The sequence below is a fragment of the Girardinichthys multiradiatus genome, chromosome Y, assembly GCF_021462225.1.
Source record: "Girardinichthys multiradiatus isolate DD_20200921_A chromosome Y, DD_fGirMul_XY1, whole genome shotgun sequence".
Taxonomy (NCBI): domain Eukaryota; kingdom Metazoa; phylum Chordata; class Actinopteri; order Cyprinodontiformes; family Goodeidae; genus Girardinichthys; species Girardinichthys multiradiatus.
Genome location: NC_061818.1, coordinates 22,534,770 through 22,551,198, shown reverse-complemented (window position 1 = coordinate 22,551,198; position 16,429 = coordinate 22,534,770). Strand labels below are relative to the sequence as shown.

The following is a 16,429-nucleotide window of genomic DNA, read 5'->3' as shown; positions in this document are numbered from 1 at the left end:
ACAGGTCAAGCTCTCATTGAAAATACATGGGAGAAGGCCTACAGAAATCTACTGACTCTTGGCGATCGAGGGTGTTTTGACAGAAATCTATGAGACTTAGAACAATTTTGAAATTATTGTGTGAAAGCAGAGGCCCGGCCCTACAATCTGACCGAAAATTGTGGCTGTAGAGCGAAATTTGTGGCCGTGAGGGCCAGTTGAAACTCATTTTTCCTGAAAAAAATCCCCTCTTTTTACACTCTAGTAACTGCCATCTCCACTGTAAAGAGTGTGATTTTCTCTCAAACTTTGTGTCGCTTGGAGTCTAATTTTAGAGAAACCGTAGCAGTTATCAACAAACCGTTTTCACTTCTGAAGAGCCGGCGGATTTTCCTACAAACTGAAAGTCAAACTGTGTTTCTAGGTGAAAGTATGGCGATACAGCAGAGCCTCAAAAACAGTGAATTTTGAGGATTTCTTGCGCCCCTGACTCCATTCATTCCTATGGGATTTTGGGGCTCGGTTTTTCGTTAATTACGTCGCCATAGTAACTCGAAACGCCAATAAAAGTAATAGCACACCTCACGGGACCGAGCCGGTCGTTTTGATGTATATATTGTGGGGGTGCACGCAGCGGTTCGGGCCGCATTAATTTTGACGGAAGAAAAATAAAGATATAAATAAAGAGACCAGTTTAGAGGTGCATAGTAATAGGTGCCTGCCATGCATTGCATGGAGGCAGTGCATTGCTTCGCAATGCACTGCTCTCCTATGCAATGCTATGGCAGGCCCCAATAAAGAGACCAGTTTAGAGGTGAATAGTAATAGGTGCCTGCCATGCATTGCATGGGAGGCAGTGCATTGCATTGCTTCGCAATGCAATGCACTGCTCTCCTATGCAATGCTATGGCAGGCCCCAATAAGATAAACATCAAAGGGATTTGGAATGTATTAAATAATATTATCAAGAAAAACTCGGGAAAAATTAATTTTCCGCAGTTTTTTATAGATAATGATGGCAAATTGGAGGAGAGTAATGACGTTGTTCATAATTTCAACAAATTTTTTGTGACTGTGGGACCCAAACTGGCAGAAAAAAATCCCTGATCCTACAACAACTGGAGCTCTGAATGAAACATTAATCAGTAGAAATCCTTTTCCTATGTTTCTCACTGCAGTGGGAGGAAAATAAATTATAGATATTGTCAATAAATGTAAAAGCAAAAGGTCAACTGATTGTGATGGTATTGATATGACAATAATCAAGAAGGTAATTGAGGAAATTATCCACCCTCTGACTTATATCTGTAATCTGTCACTTCAATCGGGTAAATTTCCAGAAAAGATGAAAATTGCCAAAGTTATTCCACTCTATAAAAATGGGGACAGACACCATTTCACAAATTATAGGTCTGTTTCTCTACTTCCACAGTTTTTCAAAATTTTGGAGAAATTATTTGTGAGTAGACTAGATACATTCATTAATAAACATAATCTGCTTTCTGAAAGTCAGTATGGATTCAGATCACAAAGATCTACAGCAATGGCAGTCATGGAATTGATAGAGGAAGTCACTGGCACCTTAGATAATAAGAAATCGGCAGTTGGTGTATTTATTGATCTCAAAAAAGCTTTTGACACAATAAATCATGAAATGTTAATTAAGAAATTGGAGCGCTATGGCATCCGGGGAGTAGTCCTGCACTGGATGGAAAGTTATCTAAGCAACAGGCAACAATTTGTGCAAATGGGTGACTGCCGGTCACCATGCTTGGACATTGTTTGTGGTGTTCCCCAGGGGTCAGTACTGGGGCCAAAATTGTTTATTATTTACATTAATGACATCTGTAAAGTTTCTAAAATACTTAAATTTGTTTTGTTTGCAGATGATACTAATATTTTTTGTACAGGTGATAATTTGGATCAGCTTATGGCTGAAATCAACTTAGTTATGTCAACTTAAGATATGGTTTGATATTAACAAATTATCATTAAATTTGGATAAAACCAAGTTTATGTTGTTTGGAAACTGCGGAAGAAGAACAATATTTTGAGAATATTTTGAGAAGGACCTGTATTCAGAATCCAATGCAACCACAAAAGAACCCCCAGAAATCTATAATAAAGCTTTTTATTCACTGTAAATTAACTCTAAATACATTCACCATCATAAAGAACTCATTACAAAACATTAGAAACACATTACAAAAACATTACAAAAATATTTTTTACAAATCACAGGTCGAGAAGACAAACATTCTGAACGTACAAAGTTCCATTACAAAAGACTGCTCACAGGTTTTTTCCTTCGCAGGCAACCTTTAAAAATATTCACAATATATTCCATTGAACCTCAACAACTTCAGACCAGTCATCTCCAAAATACATTACAATAGAAAAATACAGTATGTTAGCCGGGAACATCTTCAGTTTGAGGTGCCCAAACATTAAAAAGGTACCTTAAATACATTAACATTGAACAGAACACGAGTTCCAACTGCTGACTAGACTGCAGGTCACAGTAACTTGAGATCGTGTAAGAAAAAAATATCTTGGAGTAACCCAAGTGTTCTGGACTAACTCCATAAGGCATTGACTAGAACCCACAGGAAAACTCAAGCTCCTTTTTGTCCACTCCTCCATCCTTCTTAGTCAAGCAGCCTCAACACCTCTAATCATGAGGGTGCACTGCTGACAAGAAGAATGCAAATTATTAAAAACCACACAAAGGTTTCCCCTCAATATCATACTTCAGTTTTCGCACGGAGTGCCAGGACGGCTGCTTATGTGGACATTCTTCCTCAGCTGGAGAGACGCACAGCTGAGCCAGCTGCGGCTGGTGGGCATCTCCCTCACAATCTCCCAGGTGTCGGTTTCTTCACAGTACCTCTTAATAGTGTCATGATATCTGTACAAAGAATGATCAGCATTTAAAAAAGCATCTATTAACTCAGAGGTATTTAATCTGTAGTTTCCAAGAATTGTGATTAAAGCACAGGACCCACAAGAAAGAAAAAATGGCTCACCTGTCCCAACCCTCTTCACCTCCTAAGACATAAATCTTTCCATCCACTACTGCAACCCCCGGCCGGTAGCGCCGCTCCTTCATGGGAGCGCACATAGTCCACTGGTTAGTCTTTGGGTTGAAACACTCAACTTTATCCGTGTTCTCCATTGAAGCATGCCATCCACCTGAAAAGCAATCAGCTCATCAGAAATGACTCCAACTTGGCATGAAAATCACAAAGAAATAGGAATGAGTTTGTTACCTATTACATAGATCTTCCCTTTGAGCGTGCAAGCAGCTGAACCTGAACGTGCAATCTGCATGGGGGCGACCTCCGTCCACACTGCGGTTTTTGGGTGGTAAACCTGCGCAAGGTCGGTGCCATCTCCATCCTCAAGAACTGCGCCTCCTACCAGCAGCAATAGAAATTTTTTAAATAGACAAGTTGAATATTTGTTAAGAACCACATGCTTGTTCTTTACCAGTAACATAGAGCAGACCATCCAGGGCCACCACTGCAGGACTTGTAACAGCCATCTTTACAGACGGCATGAACTGCCAGGAGTTGGTGTGGGGATTGTAGCACTCCACCGAGTCCAGACGACCTCGGCCTTCCCACCCTCCGACTGCGTAAACAAAGCCATCCAGCATGACCAGACCTGAAACAGGTTTCTTCAGTTAATGGGCTTTTATTTTTGCTGCACCACACAGACAACATGGTTTAATGCATTATTTCATCCTACACAAGTGTCCACTTCAACACGGAGCTAGCCTTAAACAATGTCTAATGCACACACACGGTCTTCCCAATCTATACAGTGAACCTTGCATTGACTTCAATTCATTGCTATAGCCCAGCCCTGACCCTAACCTAAACTCAATTTATACCTTAGTCCTAAATCTAACCAGTAACCCACATAACCCATTTCCACTTGTGTGGACCGGGCAAAATGTCCACACAATGTTGGTGTTGCATCAGGAATTGATTCACACTAGGACAGGCAGACACACGTCTGTCCAGATGTGCATCCACTGTCCAGTATGAAAGGGTTAAAGATTTCAACTCTGTAAATGAATAAAAATACGGAAAGTTCCCAGAACCACTCTTAAATGAACCGATTCCAGTAAACTCTAGCATTAAGGCAAGTGAGGTGACTACATGTTCATAGCTCATAATATTTCTGAACTCAATACTGACTGACTGAAGCAATCTATGATCCTATTAGCTTGCATGTGTTACTACAACAGGCAAAAAAATTAAAAATTGAAAAATAGTCCTAAAACACTGCAACAGTTTTGTTGTGAAAGTTTACCAGGTTTCACAACAGTTATGATTTTCAATCATAATTGTTCAAACTTCCTTCCCAAATATAAAGAATTTTAAAAGGTCAGATCCCTCCTTTAATCATTTTCCCAGTTTATGTTAGGTTAATTTAATACATCCATCTTTAAGGATAATTTCTTTGACATGTTGCAGGTCACAAAATGACTTCCATATAGTGTAAATTATTAAATCTGACTGTTTTGCCTGAAAAGTCCTCCTTCCAAGTCCCGAGGGTAATCCTATGTCATAAGGAAAGTTGCCCCCAACACCACCTACTTATTAAAAATGTGCTCTTTAAGTTGCAGTTTGTTGATTTCCTTTGGTGGAATAAATTATGCTATGACACAAATGCATCAAATTTTAAACCGATGGGGTAAGTACATGGCAGAAAATAATGATTCGAGGCTTTCCTACCCAACTCCGAGCGAGCTACATTCATGGGAGCCATCTCCATCCAGGAGTCAAAGCAAGGATCATAGCGCCACATCTCTCTGCTTGCTGAGCCATCAGGAAACTCTCCCCCCACCAAATATAGAGTAGAGTCTACATATGGATGGAAGAGCAAAATGAAAACAAACATTAATGCTGGAGAGGATTCAGTGGAGCAGCTTATTTAGGAAATAATGAAGGAGTTTGAACCTCACCTGAGACGACTAGACCATGTTTGCTGACGGCGAAGGGCAGGCACGCCAGGTTCTTCCAGTGGTTTGTTACAGGATCAAAACTCTCGACGCTGCGCAGCACCACCTTGTCGTCCTCTCCGCCAACAGTCACGATCACTTCAACAGTTCCTGTTGACACAGCAACAAATACGAGAGAAGTAAGCTGGGGCCATGGGGCTTTAGGATATGTTCAGATCTTTAAAACACTTGAATTCAGCGGTTATCACTTCAATGACTGACTTTGATCTAACGGCTTTCATTTCAAAGACTAATTTCCAGGATATGTTTTGTTTTTAATTCTTGGTTGAACATAAAATTGGAATTGGGCAGAGGTATTAATAAAACAAAAATGTATAATTGAAGAGTATAATAAAAAAAAAAAAGCCGGATCCATCTATGCATGCTATTCACTAAAGTTACAGTGTAACTAAACAGAGAACAAGTTGTCAGATTCCCAGGGTACATATTCACAAAGATTCCTAAAACCGGTGACGTAATTCCAAAAAAAAAAAAATTTTTAATTTTTATCTTTACCTCAGTAAGATAAAAGTTCTTCACAAAGCACCATAGGTCTTAAGAGAGCTCATAAAGTAAAACAAATGTGAAGAGTAGTGAGGAGGACTTTTAGCGAGCCTTTTAGTGAGTGTCTTAAGCAGAGAAAATGGCGAACTGACAGAGAGAATGGAGAGATATTAACTGTGCAATGAACAACAGTGAATTAATCAGACGTTACCAGCTCGATCATGCAGGGTCCACCCACTAAACAGTCAAGTAAATACGCACTTAAACATCTCTAACAATCACACAATTATTAATATAGAGATAAGGTTTATCTTATCATCCGCCTAAGAGGGAAATTATATAGTTTCAGCAGCACAACAAGGTTAAGGTGCAGGAACTTCTAGTAAGGAAGGATAACTAAATAATAGAAATAATGAAAAAAGTTTTTTAAAAAAAGGCCAAAAAAAAGACCCAAAATTTATCACACGCACACACGTATTCCAACTGAATGCAGCAGGTACCAGGGTTGCACACATTCTTGGCTGGTGCGTGAAAGCAGAGGCAACGACACATCGATCTGCTCAGCAACATACTGCCAAGTCTGCCTCTTTCCCTCTTTGTGATCCCGGGACCAAACCTATCTTTGAACACTATTCTCTGCCATCTGTGCCAACAGCAGGCTCTGCTACTCTGTTCAGTTGGGTTTTCGCCACCTTTTTTTTTTTTTCTCCACATTGGATGCTGTGTGACAATTGATTTAATTTCGCAAAGTTTCATCATCATGAGTTATAAATTTCTTACTCCAGTTTAAATTCTATAATGGTTCATTTCTTTCTATTCATTACTAGGAGCGCATTTGTTTTTTTATATTTTTTTGTCTTTTGTATCAACCAATCACAGCTCTTAAAAGACAGCGTCACACCTAGTAATGGGCTCAATCACACCTCCTCACTAAGATAGGAATTTCAGTGGTCTCCTCACTCAGAGTCACTCTCAGCAGCAAACTGAATCACTCTAAAACTGAGACTCATTTACAGGATTTTTTTTAGGCCAAACTGGGAGTTCTCTGAGAGTCCAGGCCTTGACCTTTATTGGATCAACTTCCTACAAGTGAAGAAACTCTGCTGCGAGTGGAAACTGAAAAAAAAACAACATTCCTTTAATAGCTCATTTGGTGGTTGCTCCGAACTCCTGTCTTTAGGGACCACTTTACTGTATTAAACCAAATCGGAACGTTTTGCATCCACCCTAAAATTATTGAAAAAGAGTAATTACAAAACCTACCAAGATATGGCTCTCAACCTAAAATGACCAACAAGGGAAGGAGAGCAATAACCATGGAAACAGCCGGTAGGCCAATGGTAACTCTGTGGCAGCTGCTAAGATCCATAGCTTTGAGTGGGAGAATCTGTCAACAGGACTAATATTAATATTATCCACAAATATGGCTTTTATGGAAACTTTGAAGGCAGGAAGCCATTGTTGAGAGAAAGCCAGAAGAAGTCCCATTTGCAAATTGCCACAAGCCATGTAGGAGACACAGCAAAGACGTAGAAGAAGGTGCTCTCATCGGAAGGGAACAATGTTTACTTTTTTGGCCATGAAACACAAAATGCATTGTGTGACATAAAACTAAAACTGGACATCACCCAGACCACACCACCCCTGCAGTAAGACATGATGGAGGTGACATTATACTCTCAGGATACTTTTCTTCAGCAGTAAAGCAAGTCAGACTTGATTAGATGAACGGAGGTAAATTCCAGGCAACATACTTTCGAATATTTTCTGGCAAAGTTGATTTTACACAGAGATTTAATTTCTCAAGAAGCCTTAGTTACAGATGAGACTGTCTGTACCTGTGGATCTACGAGGTCTCACTCTGGAGCTGTAGAGCTCTCCACGGCGATCCTTCAACAGCAGGTAATCCTTGGCCTCAGAGATGAGCTTCTGACAAGCCTGGTTCTCCTTCACCACATCTAAAGACTCAACTAGGTCATGAAGGTAGTAAGGGCTGATGAGAGGCAGGTGGATGTGCTCGAGCACCTTTGAGGAACAAATGGAAGCAGGGACATCCTTAATTAGAGAATAGATAAAGGGTTTTTACTTTAAATGTTCATTTTACCCTTTACCACCACAGTTCTACAAAATGGCAGAACTCAAAAACGGATTTATTATAGTAAAAAATAAAAATAATAATGACAAATAAGCTTGGACACTTAGCATCTTTTTACATTTGTGAAAGGGGAAACTCTGGGTAATGTTCCAATGATGGCAAATAATCATTTGCATATGGATATCTTTGCAACTAAAAGAATAGTTTTCTTTCATACAGCTTAATGCTAGCAAAAAAAAACAAACACATATTCTGCTAAGAACTCTCCATTTTGTCCAAGACAAAGCAAAAGAAAAACACGTGCGACCTCACCAATGTATGGCTGAGACACACAACACAAACGTCACCAATACCTTTTCAAAGCCCTGCTTGCGAGAGGGACATTTATTCAACCACAGCATGACGGCCTCAAACACCATCTCCTCTTTAGGCACATCGAGAAGGTCGCTGGAGATGATTTCCGAAAGTTTGTCCACACAGAGGGTGAGGAACTCTTCCTGGAGAGAGAACAACAAGGATCATGGAGATCAGCAGATTTTGGTTGACTGATTTAGATAGTTGGATTCCTTTCACAGATGAACAGTCAAATGACAATATTGTGCACTTTTTTTTGTACGTTGCCTTTAAGAAATACTGACCGCTGTTTTCATAGCTGATTGAATGACACTACGCAGACTGGCCACATTTCTTTAAAAACATCTATTATAGGATCACTTTTGGTCACAGGACAGGTGGAGGTACAATGATGGTCAATACAGCTGATAGAACGACCGTCAAAGATGGAGTTCCACCTAGAAAAATTAGAGGTCTATGGGAAACACTCTGTTATTAGCGCATATTGCTAAAAGCATTTAGCCCCACAATTGCTCTGTGTATACTGAAGAGTTTCAGGGTTTTAATCTAAATTACTGAAACAAATCATTTTCCTGATGACATTCCAATTTGTGCAGATGCGCCTGTAAAAACTATAAGATAGGCAGATGAGTCGAAGGAAATTCCGCCTTTGGTGAAGTATTGACATGAAACGTTTAGGAGCCAGAGGATACAGTGGTGTCTAAATTGCTGGGATTTTATGTAATCTGTTCTTTTATGCACAAGATCAAAAAATAAATACTGGGAACTACCAATTAGGCTTTTAACGGGTGACATAGATTTCAGGCCTTCTATGAAGTTGGACCACATTCCAAATTTCTTTCTAAGGCTAAAATGCTTACAAACTAAAAAAAAAAAAAAAAAAACATTTGATTGGAAATCCCCATTCGAGGAAGAAATTTGCCAAATTGTACATCACTGAAACTTGATGCAAATAAATCCAAACTTTCCCACTACATATCCCTTATTTGGAAGTCCATTAAACTAAATGCAATACCACTACCTGTTGAGAAACGGTGCTGAAGTTCTCCAAAATGTACTCCATACTGCGTTTCTCCAGCACCTTGCAGGAGTGGGCCTCGGCAAAGCAATGAATTCCCACACAGTTTGTCTCATCCATCTGACGCTCCATGAAGCGACAGCAAGCCTCTCGAACAGCCATCACATCCAACAAATTGGCCGCTGCCAGCAGTGCCTACAGAAGCAAAGCAGTCGTCAGCAGCACTTCTCTTTGAAAAAAGGCAACAAAAGAGAGGAAATCACTCACTTGTACGTTTGCCTTAGTGATGAAGACCTCTGATGTGTAGGCGTAGGTCACCAGCTTGCCAATCATCTGGGGCTCAACTCCATTAATGGCAACACGTTCCTGCTTGGACTCCAGCAGGTCAGCTGAAAACATTGCCTGCAGAGAGGGAGAACAATAAAACATAGACCCCAAGATCTTCTAGGACATGACGTGTAATCAGTGAAATTGAGAGGTTTACCTGGAAGTATGAGCTAAAGGATGCAAGTACAATGCGATGACAGGGGAACTCCTGTCCTCCACAGCACAGAGTCACGTCACAGAAAGCTTTGTTGAGCCGCATGCTGTTCAAGCCCCGCAGGACTGTGTTTGGATGCGTGGTTTCCACAAACAGGTAGTCCTCCCCGCACTGAGGGTCCGCGGGAGAGCCAACAGCAGCCGCTGCGGTGCCTGCGTCCTCCTGAGCCTGGAAGATGGCGTTCATGACGGACGACAAGAGCAAGGGAGCGCCGACGGGTAATACTTCAGCCATACGTGACTGTGCTAGGCACTCCTGAGGTAAAATACAGTTATGTTTGACTTAAGTTACAACTTAAAACATGCTTATAAACGAACTATTAAAGTATCATTCTTAAAGTTAGTACAAACTAGTTTTAAATCAAGAGAAATGTGTACGTTGGACGCAGAGAAGCCCTGAGACAATCTCATTAATAAGGCTTAGCTCAGCTTAACAAGCGAAAAGAAGCCACTTTAGACCGAACCGAACACCCGCATAAAGCTCGGGACCACGCATGTCATGAAAATACCTACAATATTAAACACTGGGGGACTGAAATATTCATACAAAATACCTTAAAAACATAGTCGTGACAGAAACAGAAGGACTACTCTCCCACATACAAGGCAAACCAGTGTCAGCTACGCCCCTAAATTTAACCTCGCCCATCTACACTATGAACTCCGAGACGCTCGGTGATTGGATCAGCTGAGGTTACATTTCCGGCTACCTTGGGACAATAACAACCAATCACCGAGTTAAACAGAAACTAACCACCAATCATAGTTCGAGGGGTCTTCTCACGCGCAAGACCATTCTCCTTTAAGTACTTCCTGTTTAGTGTTGTCCCTTTTAACGAAATTTGTTGAACAAAATTGCAATTCATTGTTGTCATTCAGTTATCTCTGCTACCCTTGTCTTAAATACATAGTGATTTCTATGTTAGCAAATGTTTGCTACTTTGTCTTACAAAAAGCTCTTAAAATCTATAAGACTGGAAGGACTCTTGTACTTAGCCCCATTCAGGAGAACCAGCAGATTTTCGGTCAAATTTAATTCTGGACTCTGGCTATAACAAAACTTTAATTTTCCTTTTATGAAGTATTCTTTTATTAATCTGAGTCTATACTTGGACCAACTGTTATGTTGAGAATTAAAATCCCTCTTCATCTTCAGTTTTCTAAAAGACAGATTGAAGATTGAAGTCAAAACCTACTTAACCCATTCTCTTCAGTTCAGAAATATGGAAAACACCAAAACACAACCAGTGGTTTCCTTGAAATTCTTGCATCACATTCAGTGTCGGCCTCTCTAGCATCATCCCTGACCAGTTTAAGTAACATATTTTCTCTAGTTTAGGAAAAAATGGTTTTTGTAATGTCCCAGTTGCCCCATATTATCTTCAGTTACTACAAAGTCCTTTCACTATATCATAGTTTAAATATAACTCTGTGGAGTTTCTGTACCCTTCTTCTAACTGATACCTTTGAACAATGAGATAATTTTTAATCCTTTGTAATATCTTTCATAATTCTAGCTTTGGCAAAACAGAGTGACAGAGCAAATGTCATAGTTGAAACTAAATCCAAAGTGTTTAAAATAAATATTAGGTCAGGTATGTGAACATTTATGAAAGACAGTTATTAAACCTTTTTATATTTTCTCTCTCTAACAAATTTGATTGTTTTTAAGTTGAATTGTGCTGGAAACATTTTTTGCAACTTTTAATAGAATGTGCGATAAGACATTTTTTTTTATCTAGAGTTTAAATAAAAGCTATATTTTCATACCTTTTTAATTACAGTTACTATAGTTTGACATTTCAATCAAACTTTAAAATGTATGATGCGCTTCCATTTATCATAGCTTGGTTTGGGCTCTTGGGTCCAGGTACTTTAAAACCAGTCAAACTTAATCTTCAGTCCTTTCTTGGTCAAGGTTTAAATGCATGTTATTCATAAATATAACAAAGAAACAGATTATTTGCATACATGTCTTGTTTATTGGTAAAATGGTCAAAAATGGTTAAAGGAAGTATGATTGAGTGCACCTCAAACATTCAAACTCAACCCCTGAAAATTATGACGTATAACAGATCATTTATGTATCTGTTAGATCAGTCTTAATAAACTTAATGCTGACTTATCGAAACTAGTACAGGGCGATTACCAATCCATTTACTATTTATAGAGAATTTAACTAAAATACACACTGGGTATTGTGTATAAATGACTGTACAATGCTTTTCATTGCTTTTAAAATGTGAAAAGTGTTCATGGGAAGAGTTTGCAGAATCACCTTTGTGCAGTACACAAAATCAAACTCAACAAAATGTGCAGACTTAATTTTACTCAACAACAAAAGGATTTGAATGGGGTGGATATGTAGATCACAAGCTGCTGTCCTTAATGGTACCAGGGTTATTCATTGCCTTTGTTCTGCGAGCTACAGCTTCCAAGATCTTCTTCCTGGGTCCCAACTGGATGCGAATGCCTTTAAGGTCATCATCAGAGCATAGCAAGAGTGCTTCCAAGTCCAAGTGCTCTCTTTTGAAAGAGGGGGCAAATTCTGGCAAGGAGATGGCAGACAAGAAAACCTCCAAAGGAGAGTTTTCCCCATCCTCATCATCATCCAGTCCCAGATATTCTTGATCCCAAGGAAGGTCACCATCACCTGCATCCCCAAAGCCGGCAGCATCTTCATCTGCCTCAAACAACTGGTTTTCAACGAGGTAGCCAAGATTTTCATTATTTCCAGTGGGAACTATATCCTCCGCCTCCGTGTTCATCTTCTTCATGAAAATCAGGCCTCCAAAGCCAGGTCGGTTAAAGATGGATTGTTTGACTTGGCTTGGCTCGTTTCTAATGTCGTCATCTTCATATCCCTCCATCTCTCCGCTGACCAAGTCATTCTCCTCTTGTTCGTCAAAGACATCTAGAAACTCTGGTTTATCAGAGGATTCATTCTCCTGTTTGCGGAAGATAACATTCCCATCTGACCCTGATCTCTGCAATGTACCTTTCTCTTTCTTCCCCATCTTCTGGATAGTGCCTTTAACCCTAGCCGTAAGAGAGCCAGATTTGTCTGTGGCAATAAGCTTGGAGAATTGTTCATTGACACCGCTCATAGTGCCGCCATCTGAGAACGCTGACCCCATGCTTGCCTCTGAAACCGACCCATTCAAGCTTCCTTCGCGGTGTATTCTATCCATCTTGTCTTGGTGCTTCTTCTTCACCTTCTCACAGAGTTTAACTCGTCTCTCTGCCTCTTTCTGGGCCTCCTTCTTGATGTTGGCAACCTTTTTTGGGTTTAGGTTGGTTTTCTGTGAGGCAGCATCATCTAGGAAGCGCACACACTCCATGTGGCCACGAGAAGCAGCAACATCCATAGGTGTGTGGAAATCATTGTCCAGGGCAAAAAGGCTGGCTCCAAAGTTAACCAGAAAGCTGATGATCTGCATGTGGCCGTTAGCAGCTGCGTGGTGTAGCGGAGTATTTCCCCAGATGTCACTCTTGTTGGGATCTCCTCTGTGGTACACAAAGGGGGGAAAAAAAAATCTGAATTGTGGGTTTTAAATGCGGACATTTTGTTAAACCTAAAAGTATTGGCACTGGATTTTGATTTAGAGCTGTCAAGGTAAAGGAGCCATTAAAAGTACATTGAAAATTGTGGTTCTAACATGACAAAAGTGGAAGCTTAAAAGAAGTATCAATATTTTAAGGTACTGTATATGGTATTTTTCAGCTTTGATTCCTACCTATATAGTTTTGCTGTACAGTTATCAATATAAAAATATAAAAATAACGTAATTGTACCCATTGAACTCAAAAGGTTGGAAATCACCAACATTTTGTTATTTTAAAATTTTTTAGAAATATCCAGACAAAAAACTGTAGATTTATGGTCCTAAATGTTTGTTCAAATTTTATTTTTTTGAGCTGATCAGATACAAAAGATCTGGGGAACATATTAGGGGTTAGGAGTTACAACCGTTTTTACATTGCTGGATGTGACAGGTTTGACTGTTTGTGAGGAAGAGCTATGGCAACGTCCAGTGTGTACCTTGTCAGCCAATAAAGTTTTATTACAAGAACTGGAGGGGAGCTATAAATGTATGCTGCTGGTTCCATGAAATGATACACAACCTCCCCATATCTCTGTTTCTAGTTTCTGTAAGGCTATTTGCTGTCTGTTGCTTTCCACCCTTCTTCACAGGAACACAAACAGCAACAAAGAGAAATCTAAAAATGTTTAGTAATGTGTTACTAAAAATAATTTAGTAACACATTACTTAACATTGTGAAAGTAGTTGATAAGTTATTATGAATTTGAGTTCTTAAATACTTTGTCACATTAATCAAAACGTGAGGAAAGGCAACCCTTTCTTCATCATCTTATCAGTAATTCCAGCTCTTGCTGTAATGATCAAAATAAAAGGATTTTGACCACATTTTCTATTGTATGCAGGTTGTGTCCAGCAAAATATCTCAAACATATCTTCTCTGAGTTTCACAAGTTTTTGTCCATCTTTTGTTGAGCTGACAGTGGGAGGCAGTGGGGGTGGAAGGGGTTCATGGACAGATGAAGGGCTTTATTGTTTTAAAGCATGGATTTGGATGACTAATCTTTTAGGTCAGCTCATGACAGAGAAGAGTCCAGTCGGCAAAATTAGATTTCTCTTCATGGCAATGAGGTGAGTGATAATTGTTTTAGCAAAAAAATTTTATAAAAAAGATTGAACAGGAAGATTACATTTCAATACAATTTACTTTCCAGTAGTTAACCTAGTTAATTGCTCTATAGGAGCAATTTACAGCTTTAGTGAAAGCTAAAACGTTTCAAATATGAGGTTTTAAACATGTCAAGTAAAAATAAGGACTTTGTCTATATAAGCCATGTGAAATAGAGAAGTTCATCAAGCTTACTCTCTGCTGCATATGAGCTGAAGAGCCTCAACGTGTCCGTGAAAAGCAGCCAGCAGGGTGGGAGTCATGCCATCGTCATCAGCAGTGTTCAGGTGCTTCCTTGTGGCCTCCTTCAACAGGTCTACGTTGCCATCAATCGCTGCCTTGTGGTACCGAGACATCTTTGAAAACTTTTCAGAATCCTGCTATTTCTCCTGTTTTTGCCCTTCACTCGTGTCAAATGAGTGATGGCGACTGAGGACCCGAGCACACAAAGTGATCACTGGGTGTGCGAGATGCTTAGCAATAAAACAAAAGCAAAGTCCAGCTCCCTGCTGACAGCTGCATCACTTCCTGCTCCACTTATCAACGTGTCTTACCCAGAGCTCACAATGAGATCTCAAGACCTTGAACATAATATCAGAGCATTCTCATTTCCTTTATGGTCCTTCTGTACATTACTAAATTAAATTTTTGTTCAACAAATCCTAAATAATTAACTGAACTTTATGAAATCTTAATTTAAAAGATTAATACCAAATCTCTGTCAAGTTAACTAATTTGTAATCTATACAATATGGGCATCTTGATGTTTAATATGAATTTTAACAATAATGAGAAATTGAAGTATTATGTAAAGTAATGAAAAATAAAGAAAACATTTTTTAAACATTTTGTAAAAGGCATTACGATTCTGTTTATAGGGTAGAATGAATTATTACACCCTCACATTTATTCCCACCTAAAATGGCTAAAATTACACATATGCTTTCCATGCACATGATTACAACACTGTCACTAGGCGTTCTGAAGGAGATTTGCCCTGCTTAAACCTTTAGACATTTATCTCAGTCTGCTCGTGACTGTTGGATAGAGTGAACTACAAGGTAAGTGTAAACGATCTGCCTGAAGCCTTCAGAAGGTAGAATTAACCAGTTTATGAGTCTTATAAGGGATTTAAAAATTTATGGAATGATTTTGAAATCAGATATTTCACTTTGCAAAAACTAGTCTTTAAGAAAGGGACATTCAAAACAATTGCCAACAGGTGATGGAGGGGTCATCCAAATATGTCCATCCCAGGAGCAGTTTGCCAGAAAGAAGTCTCCAAAAAGCCTAAAATTCCATCACAAGAGCTGCATCAGGATCTATGTGTTTGCTATGAAAGTGCCTGTGCAATCAGAAAGATTTTTTAACATTCATGAGAGGTGTGTGAAGAGGAAACCTTTGCTCTCTAAGAAAGACATTAAGGCCGGACAGTAGAACATAAGACAAATACCAGGACTCCTTATAAAATGTCCTTAAACAGCTGAGACTAAAACTGAATTATTTGGACACCAGTAAAGAGGACATTTTGACATAAATCAAATGCAGCATTGCAGGAAATTTCATCCCAAATATGAAGCATGGAGCTGGAAGTGTCATGGTTTGGGGATACTCCACTATGCAATCCACAATTGTATTATGTGTCTGATTATGCTTATGGAAATGTGAGAAAATATACCAGTAAATCCACATAGGACTGGCTAAAACCAGGCATGGAAAGTACTGGGCTAAATCAAAGCCCACATCTTGATTTCATTGAGACGCTGTGAAATGACTTCAAATAGGCTGAACATGCCAAAAAGTACACAACCTTCAAACATCTAACAAAAACCATCTTCAGACTGATGTCAGAGACTGGTAGATGTCTACAAGCATCTTACCGACACCTTTTCAACCAGAGGATAGCATTAGCGAGGTGGTGGGTGTCCTCACCTTTCCTCAGTTAGAATATATAAATTTTATTGCTCTGTTTTATATAAGCAATAAAACAAGACTAAATTTAGGTGTTTTTCTACTAAAACACATTCATTTCAAAATTTCTAAAAAAAAAAGGGAATAGACAATGATACGTGAACAATCAAATTCAATCTCGTTTGCAGCACTGTTTGCTCTGTGAAGAAAATAATATCCTCGCAGCATGGTGGTGCCACCACCATGCTTCATTAGAGGAATGTGCGATCCATTAATCTTTCTCTAATTTAAGAACATGGTAAAACCT

General features: G+C 39.3%; 1 protein-coding gene across 2 annotated transcripts; it reads right to left on the bottom strand.

The window, feature by feature from the left end:
- Window positions 1-2,181: 2,181 nt before the first annotated feature.
- Window positions 2,182-14,560, bottom strand: LOC124863970 (kelch-like protein diablo). Of its 2 annotated transcripts, none has more exons than XM_047358563.1 (12): window positions 14,407-14,560; window positions 9,446-9,757; window positions 9,229-9,363; window positions 8,965-9,156; window positions 7,943-8,086; window positions 7,333-7,519; window positions 4,955-5,101; window positions 4,725-4,853; window positions 3,469-3,645; window positions 3,249-3,395; window positions 3,006-3,171; window positions 2,182-2,887 (listed from the first exon to the last, which is right to left on the bottom strand). In XM_047358563.1, exons 1-12 carry the CDS (start codon window positions 14,416-14,418, stop codon window positions 2,731-2,733), a joined length of 1,905 nt encoding a protein of 634 aa, XP_047214519.1. In that variant the 5' UTR covers window positions 14,419-14,560; the 3' UTR covers window positions 2,182-2,730. The 2 variants fall into 2 exon arrangements, with proteins under 2 accessions (XP_047214519.1, XP_047214520.1); XM_047358564.1 differs by lacking the exon at window positions 14,407-14,560 and adding an exon at window positions 10,056-10,141.
- Between the last annotated feature and the right edge of the window lie 1,869 nt (window positions 14,561-16,429).

Excerpts from the sequence above, each read along its gene's own strand:
- LOC124863970 (XM_047358563.1), bottom strand. Across the intron at positions 9,157-9,228 it reads TCACTAAGGCAAACGTACAA|GCACTGCTGGCAGCGGCCAA; the intron begins GTGAGTGATTTC and ends TTGCTTCTGTAG. Across the intron at positions 2,888-3,005 it reads GGTGAAGAGGGTTGGGACAG|ATATCATGACACTATTAAGA; the intron begins GTGAGCCATTTT and ends TTCTTTGTACAG.